Source organism: Mytilus galloprovincialis, chromosome 2, assembly GCF_965363235.1.
Source record: "Mytilus galloprovincialis chromosome 2, xbMytGall1.hap1.1, whole genome shotgun sequence".
Lineage (NCBI taxonomy): Eukaryota > Metazoa > Mollusca > Bivalvia > Mytilida > Mytilidae > Mytilus > Mytilus galloprovincialis.
In genome coordinates this window covers 42,060,897-42,072,833 of record NC_134839.1, presented here as the reverse complement: position 1 = coordinate 42,072,833, position 11,937 = coordinate 42,060,897, and the positions used below count along the sequence as shown (strand labels likewise).

The window sequence follows — 11,937 nt, the reverse complement described above, 5'->3', positions numbered from 1 at the left end:
CTGTGTAATTTCAGCTGTCATGCTTACTTATCTTGTGCAAATAAATAGGTTATTTGATCTATTAGGCCTTACTTTTGTTTCCAATATATGATATAACATATGCAACTTTTTATCATGATTTATATTTGAAAATGAATGGTAGAGAGGTTTTATTTATTATTTGCTTTTAACGACTTTGTCACTTTGCACCAGTACTTAAGTGGCAACAAGCTGTTTCGCTGATTTTTCTCAAGGTGTCATGTTATCTTATGTTGTTACTTTGCGTCCATCGTTTGTCTGTAATCTTCTAACATTTCGAAAATACATGTACTGTATTATATCAACTATGCAAAAGTACTGATAAAACATTAAAGCAAAAGAAGAAACAAACATAACTCAATATACCTCTGCTGGTGGACTATCAGTCACTGAGGGTATCATCAGCTCAGTAGTCAGTACTTCGGTACTGACATGACTTAACAAACTTAACTAAAATTGTCCGTTTATAAATTTTGAAATTATAATAAACTAAGGTTTCAACTCCTTCAGGCAAAGTTGACTTTAGATGCATTTGGCTATTTATTTAGGTATTTTTGTCATATAGCTCTTCGACGGTTTCGGTACTTATACATCTTCGAATTTCTTATGTTTGGCTTTGAGCGTTCCTGATGAAGGTAAATCCAGAAAAGCGCTTCAGACGCATAAAATTATTCAACGTGTTGTTTTCAATTTTTTTCAAAGATGATGTGTTGTACAAGTTATTATCTTTTTCTCAACAAAAAATGTACAAGTAATTACTAATACAATTATATTTGTACAAGTAATAACTGGTATGATGGCATCATACAAGTAATTACTCGTATGTACGTTTTTGTACAAGTAAAAACCTGTACAAAATAATAAAATGAACACAACATATATAAAAGACATGAATATTTATCTATGTTCTTACCGACAGAATATTGACACACTGAAATATATAATTTAATATTGCAGGAAATCGGAGGCCTTATGTTGTTTATAAGGGATACGTAAGCTCCACAAAATTCTGTACAAACATCGGTACATAGCCGGCTCGTCTGCATGTTCTACAAAAGAATTATCCTTTACATTGACAAAAAATTCTGTCTGCAGTAAAAGAGCGTTTTCAGAAATACTGTGAAACTGTGTACTCGCGTAGTGGTATCTTCCATATGTAGATTCTAAAAAAATCTAAATAAAACTTCATGATAATTTCAAATCTCGATCTTTTTCTGAAATAAATCCTATCAAAACTTTTGATTTTTTTAACCATTCCACATGTGAAATTGAAAAATGGTCTAAAAGAAATAATCCACCATGCTTTTCAATGGTAGCATACGCTATAAAATCATAACTTTGGAATATCATACTGCATGTTTTGTTAATAGTGAACAAAACAGTAAAACATGCTACACAGAGGAACAAGTGATCAGTATGCAGGAGTTTCTTATTAACAAAATATTTGTTGAATTTGGAGGAACTTTTTCAACAAATTTTCGGTATTCCTAAGTGCGCCTCTCAATGCCGACCACTTTTTATTTTCTTAAAAGTCGGAGTTCCATCCGAATCTGAAACCAAAGAAGCCAGATCATTCAGTTTCACATTCAGATACCTGGTATACTGATAATGTTCTTTTAAATAATATAATAAATCCAAACTTTTCTAATGTGATTCCACTATTATAACCCCCAGAACGGGAAAATAAATAAAAACAACAGACACGACTTCTTCTGTCTCATTTTTAGACGCATACATTGTACCTCGAATTTGACAGACAAGGTAATCGCAGTTTCAGAATCTATGACAAACGTGACGATTTTAATTTTGAAATTATCAATTTCTCCCACCTTAGAACCAATATACCAACTTCACCTGCATATTGGATATAATATATGCCCCAACTTATTCATTATTCAATAGCTTGCAGCTGCTACTCAAACTTTGCAAACGGTCACCAGTGTTTGAGTTAAAAGTTGATGAACCAGGAATATGTCAAAGAACGTCTCGTCCTTCTTCTAAAAAGGTTCAACGGAAGGTACCAAGACCCTGTTGATAATTATTCCACGTATCAACTTCACAAATAATAGAAGTATAGATTCTTGGTTATAACGTGTTATAATATTCTTTTGTTTGTAATTTATGAATATAACTTTTACTGTTTAGTTTGTTTTGGTGATATTCATTTGACGTGGCTCTGTACAGTACTTATACATCCCGTCATTGTGCTATTGTTTTATGGAAAACATTTGTATTCTGTTCTTTCATATATGCTAATGTGCTTTGTCTATATAGATATAGGAAGATGTGGTACAGGTGCCAATGAGACAACTCTCCAACCAAGTAACAATTTATAAAAGTAAACCATGATGGTCAAAATACGGCCTTCAACATGGAGCCTTGGCTCACAACGAACAGCCTTTTTGTGTTACTTTGTTACATATTACGTGGCTCTGCACTTGTACACCCCGTCATTGTGTTATTGTGCTTTTTTTGTCATATTCTTGTCTTTCATTTTTGCTAATATGCTTTGTCTACATGCCTTTTTCGTGTTTCTTTGTTGCATATTTGTTAGTTTTATAGCGAGTAAGATTATAACACAACGTTGACTGCTTTACCCCTATGTCTGAAATTTTTACCTTTTATATATAAAAAAAGAAGATGTCGTACGCGTTTTATTGCCAACGAGACAACTCTCCACAAGAGACCAAATGACACAGAAATTAACAGCTTTAGGTCAACGTTTGTCTGGGTTTTTTCTCACTCATAGTTGTCAATATAATGGAATTTTAATGCGACTGTCATACAAGTGAGATGTTAATCTAGCTATAAAACAAGGTTTAATCCACCATTTTCTACATAAGAAAATCCCTGTAAGTAACCAAGTCAGGTATATGACAGTTGTTATCCCTGCATTCGTTTTATGTATAAGAGTGTTTATTTTGTCATTTGACTATAGAATTTCCGTTTTGAATTTCCTCGGGAGTTTTGCATTTTTGTTATTTAATTTTATATAAAATAACTGCATTGTATTGAGTTTCAAATATCTAAACACGACAAGAATAAATAGATGATGTACAATTAGCAATTAGACTAATAACCAACACAAGGCCAAATGACAAATAATTTACTACCTAAATATAGGTCCCTGTATGAGGTTCATCAATGAGCAAAACCCAAAACGCAAAGCTACTACAAAAGAATCACTACAAAAGATGTATCAAATTGTAAAACCGAGAAAACTAACGTCCTAATTCCAGATAATAATAAAAATCGAAACGCAATGATGACCAACGACATTGCGTATATTATCTTAGTCTACGTAACTTTTATTGTACCATTATCATCAATTGTTTGTTTTACAAGCCATATTATCGGTTATATATAGGCCTGCAGATGCAATAGGTAATCATTTGCAATCGGGATGACAAACCAGTTGTACAGGATAAAAAAACTACTTTAATTGTTTAAAAATATGTTAAGATAAAAAAAAAAAAAAACTACAAAAGAACATTCATAGCTTGTGATTTATAAGGATATGTAGTTTTCTTTCCACATTCTGGCTGTGAACTACAAAATCGACAAAATGTATCCTCTATTGACTCTATATCAAACGAAACGAGGTACATTATTTAAATAATTTATTTATATATAACAAGAAGCTTTACGTTTTTTTTTAAATTGTCATGGAGTATATGTTTGTGGCTTTTGTACAAGCATGACCAAGTCTTTGACTTGATTGTGTAAGCGCGTCCAATGTCATTGATGTAGTGGCTGAACTTAAATGGGTTAGCATCTTTAGCTGTAACGAAAAAGAAATATAGATAACTAATAGAATTGTTTTTTGTTATATAAAGAACATGCGCTATTTCATATAAACTGATAAATCATATCACTGGTGTTCAAGATGTTCCAACTTTACATATATAATGATCGGTTCTCGTGAACTCGAATGATAACTGCTTGATTCTGTTCAATATTCGCTGATCCTGTTTAAAGACATCTCCAAAAATTAAAAGAAAATTTATTTCAAAAAAGCACTTGAACACAGTAGGTCACAAAGATACTTGACACAGTAACTTAGTCTACGTAACTTTTATTGTACCATTATCATCAATTGGTTTTTTTTACAAGCCATATTATCTTAGTCTACGTAACTTTTATTGTACCATTATCATCAATTGTTTGTTTTACAAGCCATATTATCGGTTATATATAGACACTGCAGATGCAATAGGTAATCATTTGCAATCGGGATGACAAACCTGTTGTACAGGATAAAAAAAATAGCTGGTTTAACACAAATCTGCAGTAATACATGTAATAGCCGGTAGTATGGTGTGTATAAGTGAGTTGAGATGACATTTGTGTCAGCATTTTAGTTCGAAAAGCTGTTCCGGAATTCTCTTCAGCAAGGCACACCAAAACCAGATAACATTGACATGCTGAATATATGTCTCATTAATGAAAGCCAATATTCAGTGGTTGCCGTTAGTTCATGTTTGTTATGTTTGTTTTTCGTAAATTGGTGTTATAAATTAGGCAGTAAGTTTTCTCGTTTGAATTGTTTCACATTAATTTTGACATGTCGGGCCCTCTTATAGTCGACAATACGATATGGGATTTTCTCATTGTTAAAGGCCGAATGGTTGCCTATAATTGCTAGCAGCCTCTTTGTTTGAACTCTGGTGGATGGTGGTCTCGTTGAAAATAACACCGAAATTCCTTTTTTCTTTATGAAAATGAAAATCATGAAGATCAAAAGAAAGTTTATAAAGTAACAAAATTAGAACATTATGCTAACCTCAAATTGACCTTTAGATGTTTTTTGCTTTTAGGGGTTTGTTGTTGTCTGAAGGTTACTGATATATACCCCAGACTGTTGTCCTTTATTCATATTTATGATAATATCTATACATAAGGGATTACTTTCTAGATGATGGAACTTTGAAAGTGTCTGCTGATGGCAGATATTTGCTAGTCTCCACAACTTTTCACGGTTTGTGAGTAATTTTATATTGTTGTATCACTGAAATCGACTACAAATTTAATCTTATTTATATTAATTTCAGTACAAATCAGTCATACAAACCTCAAGTCTGGTCTTTCCATCTACTGTATGTACTTGTTGCTGTTCGTCTTGTGATAGGTTCATTATGTAGCAGGTGACTCCATGTTGGTAGACATTTACCATGCCAAGCATATGCTTAAATTGATTTAAATTATTTTCATTATCATTTGACAAAATCATCCTTATATTCTTAAGTAATGTATACAGTTATGCCCGCGTCACACTGTTCTGATTTTTACGCCGATGGCAACACGATTATGGAAATTTTCAAAATCGGGACTGATCGTATCCAGATCGGGCTATTCGTAGTGCCATCTTTAACCATCGTAGAACCATCGGCCACTTTTTCTAGCCTTCGGGGACAACTTCGGGAAGGGTTCTAAATTTTTTAACATGTTAAAAAATCCCCGAAGGTGCGTCCGATGTTGAGGGTTCGTATTGAGTTCGTATCACCATCCTCAACATCGTAATGTCACTGGGAATGCATCTTTGAACATCGTATTGCATTCGTGTTTCCATCGTTTCCATTGGGCAGTTTTGACATTACGATGTCTACACGAATGAATCACGAAGCTACCCGGAGGTCTTACGAAGACAACACGACTTCGTGAAGACCTCGTAATCCCGTCGTGTTGTCATTGAATAAAAGTACGAAGGCGACAAGATGGAACTACGACGGCAATAAATCCAGCTAAATGTAAGTTAATTTTCGCGCTAAAATACATTTAAAGTGCCATGCGCGATATGCACTGGTCAGTCTAATACGACAGTTAAGAAAGACGCTCACAAAGCATGGAGCTCATATCATATGATTTGATGAGAACAAGAAAGGCGATAGCGTTGTTTCTATTAATTCAAATGGAACAAGAAGTGCAGCTATTACAGGCTCAGGATTTACTTTAACAAGTAGAATATTATTTTTTGTCAATTTTTCATATCCAGAAACATAATGAAAATCATAAACGCGCCTCGTACACCAACACTGCAGGTACACAGTATATAGGGAAACCAACTTTTTCTTCATTATTCTGATTTTTTATGTATCGTCTGAGTTGTTGTCACACGAATGTTTACTCCATAACCATTTTGTTTTCTATATGTCATATTTTTGCCGCATTTGTTGCTTTCCCCACATCCTTCCTTTTGTCTATATTATTATGATATTCTCCTGGAAAGAGCTCTTTTTGAATAAAAGGGATCAATGCACCCATTACCCTACCTTTAAGATAGATCAGTAAACATGGGCATAATTATGGGTGATTATTCAGACTAGTGCACACATATAACAGTTCAAACAAGGCAATGCCGAGCGTGGCATCCCCTCGTATGTAACATATTGGGGACAAATATGGACACTATATTTGTATATGACACATGCAGAAAATAGTAAATTGAATATGCATATTTGATACATAAACTATTTTTTTAGAAATCAACAAAAACATTCAGTAACTGGAAATACCTTTAATATTGTCTTTAGAACCAGCAGGTAAAAAAATGAGAAACCAATTTCCTGGGTATTATGCTATTTCAAGGAGAAAAAACAAGTCCATCTGCATGACCTTGACCTTTGGCCTTGAACATAAAAAATGTCAGATCATTACAAGGAGGAACAATATACCAAATGTGGTTAAAATCTTTTGAAGAATATTGGTTTTAGTGTGTCCACAAGGGTGATATTGCCTTGTATTACAGCTGCCACTGTGACCTTGACCTTTGAACTTTAAAGCGCTTAAAAGCTGTACACGACGTCTTTTAGACATCGTATGGCCATCGCGCCATCATCGTAATCCATCGTGTAGCCTTCGTAATCCATCGTGTAGCCTTCGTGATCTATCGTGTAGGCTTCGGCTGCGATATGAAGCTTAAATACCCGTCTTTGGTTAACCTTCGTATGTCCATCTTTTGCTATCGTATATAATTTCGGCACCATCGTATAAACTTCGTTATTCTTCGTACTTGCTTCGGTCACTTTTTGGTATTTTAACGAGATCGGGACCAACTTCGTACGAACTTACAATTTTCGCATTCGGTTTTCCATCGTATATAAAAATCGGGACAGTGTGACGCGGGCATAAACTTAATGAATTCAAGACGATATATTTGATTTATTAATGATCATGACATTTTAACATTATTTTATGATCATTGTTAAGCTATAATAAATAGTTTCGACTTTCAGAACAAAAGTAATACTTCTTTCGCTGAATAAAGCGTTTAGTGATTTAGTCTTCGATTTGACACCTGTGACTCCTGTAAAAGAAGGGCAATGGAATTAGGTCGATTCGAGTACTGATATAAGATTAGCGCCAAACACCCAGAAATTGTAAGATTTAATTGAATTTTGTTTTGCATTCAAAAAGACATTCGTCATGCAAGATAAAAGATAAAACATCTATTTTTTGTCAAATAGCAAATTAAATTATCATAAAATACTTACACTCATACTATCATAATAAAATCTATAGTTGTCCATTTCATTTTGATGTGGCTTTTTTGTTGTTGTAATTCCATAGCTGGCCTACAATAACCAATCGAAAAAAAATATAAATTCATTGTAAACTAGATGTATTTTTGTTATCCAGTGAGTACAAATAAGAAAATCCTGCAACAAATTTATTGTTCGAACTTCGCTTTTTAAGATCCACTGATCACCAATGCACTTTAATATAACAATACACCGATGTAGCAGTAGTTTTTGTTTTGTCATTTCTTTTTTATTCATTAATATAGGCTTGCATATCAAAACTCTTAAATTTTACACATTTTCCTGAAATGCTTAATTTACCTTGATTGGTATGTTTTTGAATTAATTTTCACCTATGGAGGCAATTTGCTGGGTTTTACCTCAATGCACTAACATAGTTAAATTAAGAATTTTAAAGAAACAATTGTATTGTACATAATTCACATTTAGACAAAAGAGATTAAAGATACCACAGGAAAACTCAAACTCATAATTAAAAACAAACTGACAACGCCATGGCTAAAAAGGAAAAAGAACAGACAAATAACAACACACTAAACACAACACAAAAACTAGGAGCCGCCGTGGTGTAGTGGTTAGTGCATCGGACTACTAGCACAAAGGTTCCTGGTTAGATTCCCGTCTGGGATGAAAATTTCAGGGACTGAATTTTCGGCGCTCCCTTGACACCATTTGCGAGTATGGTCTTGAGGAAACGACGATAGTCCGTCGGAAGGGGACGATAAATGGCTGACCCGTGTTAAGAGAGAGCCATATCTCTTGCACGTTAAATACACCCTTGTAGATTTCGAAAAAGAGCAGGCTAATGCCGCTACAAGGCAGCACTCGCACCCGCAAAGTGGAAAGGGATTAATATAAGTTGCAAAACTTGTTTCCCAATCCACTATAATTAATAATGAGCAACACGAACGCCACTGGGGATGATCTCAGGTGCTCTGGAAGGGTAAGCAGAAACGGTCCCAAATGTGGTACCTTTTAATACAAACCCAGTAATAAGTTTTATTCGGTAAGTCACATTCGGAAAAAAGGACGACATAAGGAATATGTCAGTTATCATCTGTAAAAATTATATTCCATAACGGTCAACCTACTCGTGATAGCGTCCGTGAAGCTTACGAAGGGATGATTTCATTTTCACCGCTTGGAATTCTTGGTTTATTATATTCCTTGTGAGCAGCAACTTTATATCAAGGAAATCATGATAGAAAATACAAGCTTTGGAATATTGTATGAACTGGGAGATATACGCTGGAATGTTGCCACATATAAAGTTCACAATTGGGAAGCTGAAATCATCTTGTTTATCGTAAAGTTTTCATTGTCCATTTCTAGATGTAAGTCAATTAAGATATGATGCAGACTTATCTGTTTCTATTGTATCGTTTATCACAAGTTCGAATGGATAGATGCGTTCAACATAGTCACCAAATATTGAATTATTTGATGAGAGAACTTCATCTATATAGCGGAAAGTAAAGTTCCTATATGAAATCAGCCTAATATGAATAAAGGAACAAGTCAAGGGCGCACAATTATTCCCATGGGAATGTCAATTGTTTGCTGAAAATCATCTTGTAATGTCAGTTTCAGAGAAATGTTTTGTAAGTATCAGATTTATTATTAAAATTTTACAAAGTAGGATTTATCTCTCCCTAATATAAAAAAGAAGATGTGGTATGATTGCCAATGAGACAACTGTCCACAAGAGACCAAAAAGACATTAACAACTATAGGTAACCGTACGGCCTTCAACAATGAGCAAAGCCCATACCGCATAGTCAGCTATAAAAGGCCCCGATAAGACAATGTAAAACAATTCAAACGAGAAGACAAGATATTTGTACATCTGTATCTACAAATGTATGTTGAACATTCTTTTTTTTTTGAAAGCTTGACCAACTCTTTCAATTTTTCTTTAAGTTTGGAATGGGGAATATTTGTTTAAAGTGTACAAATGTTTCAATATCATTACAAGTCTTAAATTGTATGTAGTCTAAAAGATCTTTGGAATTTTTAATAAAATTGAGAATGGAAATGGGAAATGTTTCAAAGAGACAACAACCCAACTATAGAACAGACAACAGCAGAAGGTCACCAACAGGTCTTCAATGCAGCGAGAAATTCCCGCTCCCGGAGGCGTCCTTCAGCTGGCCCTAAACAAATGTATATACTAGTTTAGTGAAAACGAACGCCACAAGCATCCACATCTGATTCACGCCACCTCTAGAATACTAGTGGGTAATTTCACAATAACTTTGAAGCCCGGCTTTGATTGCTGATAAAATGATGTTAATAATTTAGGAAGTCAGAGGTTTCGTGGAGCACTTGGAAGACCTACATGTAGCTATATATACCGTTTTGTGGTATGGACACTTATGTAGTTTATATATAAGAAGATGTGGTATGATTGCCAATGAGACAACACTCCACAAGAGACCAAATGACACAAAAAGTAACAACTATAGGTCACCGTACGGCCTTCACCAATGAGCAAAGCCTATATCGCATAGTCCGCTATAAAAGGCACCGAAATGACAATGTAAAACAATTCAAACGAGAAAACTAGGTATCTAGTATAATGTTGGAAGATCCAGTTATTCATCTTTGGTTGAAATTCCAAAGAAACATAGAACGGATTTATGATTATGCAGGATTTCTTCTTTAGTAATTGTTGTGTCAGTTTCAAAGTGAATTGTCTATAACTAATTCATGTATCAAACAGTTTATGCAATGTGATTTATGATGTTGTTTATGACTTTAACTGCAGTAAAAACAACACATTTGGGACGAGAGTTTTTTTTCAACATGTAATTTGTCTTCATCGTTTCTCGAGGCCTTAAGATCAGGAAATCCAACACTTATACCACCGCTTCAGGAGTGATATTGCCCCTACCCCCGATGGTCTGAACAAATTTAATAACTTGTTGAGGTCTCATTAAATATTGTCAATTGCAGCTGAACTTACTAGAAGACGTTATAAAACCTGTAAGGAGTGCAGTTTCTGATTTATTTGTATAATCTTAAGCCGCATTATTGAACCAACCAACTGTGGCTACTACCTGATATACATAAGTTGAAGCGATCAGAATTTGACCTGGCTTTCCAAATTATGTACTTTTTTTATTTCCTTGTTCACGATAGTGGTCATCCTGTTGGTATCTGGACAATATATGTTCTTTATTCAGTGTATGTGTTTCGGTTACAATCTTATCTGCCTTAAGTGTCTCAATCGCAGACAAATTCAAATGCAAACTAAAATGCAAAGCTCGCCACCTTGTTACATTTAGTCGACTAACTTAGTTTTAAAGTAGGTTATTTCAAAACAATCTTCTGTTTGCTAATATCAAAACTTTCATATTTATCGTTCATTTGGTAGATTGATAGCTTCTTACGCTTAAAGAGGAATGCTTACAATTATTGACATAAGATAAATGCTGGAAATAATTTAATAGAAAAAGACATTATCAACACGAATAAATGTTTCATCTTAACTTATCGTATAAAAATTAAAAATGGTTTTACCTCAAACAGACCAAATACAAGCAAAAATGCACTCAACAAATTTCTTGTCATGTTGAAAGGACGTCGTCTAATGAAAATGTGACAAGAGAATCCAAACATGTGTTCAATACATTATAAAGCTGAAATCTATAAGATAACAAAATTCGTGTATGTCAACTCCGAATTCATACTTTTAGAAACCACATGTATCCACATTGTTGGGAACAATTCTGTAGATAGCGAATATTAAGACTCCATATTTTGATATTGTTATTTCCGTCATTTCCCACAGAATACAAAACAAAGACTAGAATTAACTTTTAATGTGAATCATTGGGTGTATCGAAAAACCAGTCAATTATTTCTTTTTAAAACATACAAGGAAATAAATAAATTGATGATTTTTTTATACTGTAAGGTGAATATTTATACAAAATTCCTGTTTAGAAATATCAATATAATTTATTTTTACATACAGTGCTTTCCCATGTGAAATAAGTCCGACAATTTTACACTTCTGAAGTCACACAACAATGGGTGCCGATGACGTAGCATTAAACACGAATTGAGAATGCGTAGAAACGAAATAGTTTCTTGTATGTTATTCTGTATATTTTGAAAGAATTCGATCAGTGATAGTTTAGATGATTAAAGAGATAAATGCGTTATTTTTTGGATTTCTAGTTATAGTTTAACGATACAGAGTTGTATGCAAAATTTTAGCAAAATCTGTGACAGTACATTTACTGTTCTTTGACCCATAGATGTATCCCTCGTTATAACATCTATGATTGACCTATGTAATGTCTACGACACAATTTCTCTTTGCATTGTAGCCTTATTTATATGAGATGTAAAAAGACTCCGTACTCGATATGAA

The 11,937-nt window shown here is 33.9% G+C and overlaps 1 protein-coding gene across 1 annotated transcript; it reads right to left on the bottom strand.

Annotated features, from left to right (window-relative positions):
• Window positions 1–3,625: 3,625 nt before the first annotated feature.
• On the bottom strand, window positions 3,626–11,234 carry LOC143063622 (uncharacterized). The gene is made up of 4 exons (XM_076235851.1): window positions 11,079–11,234; window positions 7,509–7,589; window positions 5,090–5,203; window positions 3,626–3,799 (listed from the first exon to the last, which is right to left on the bottom strand). The coding sequence occupies exons 1-4, from the start codon at window positions 11,175–11,177 to the stop codon at window positions 3,674–3,676; spliced, it is 420 nt and encodes a 139-aa protein (XP_076091966.1). The 5' UTR covers window positions 11,178–11,234; the 3' UTR covers window positions 3,626–3,673.
• Window positions 11,235–11,937: the final 703 nt, after the last annotated feature.

Excerpts from the sequence above, each read along its gene's own strand:
- LOC143063622 (XM_076235851.1), bottom strand. The coding sequence starts at position 11,177 with ATGTTTGGATTCTCTTGTCACATTTTCATTAGACGACGTCCTTTCAAC. Across the intron at positions 7,590-11,078 it reads TTGTATTTGGTCTGTTTGAG|GCCAGCTATGGAATTACAAC; the intron begins GTAAAACCATTT and ends TGGTTATTGTAG. Across the intron at positions 5,204-7,508 it reads TTTATTATGATAGTATGAGT|CATATGCTTGGCATGGTAAA; the intron begins GTAAGTATTTTA and ends AATCAATTTAAG.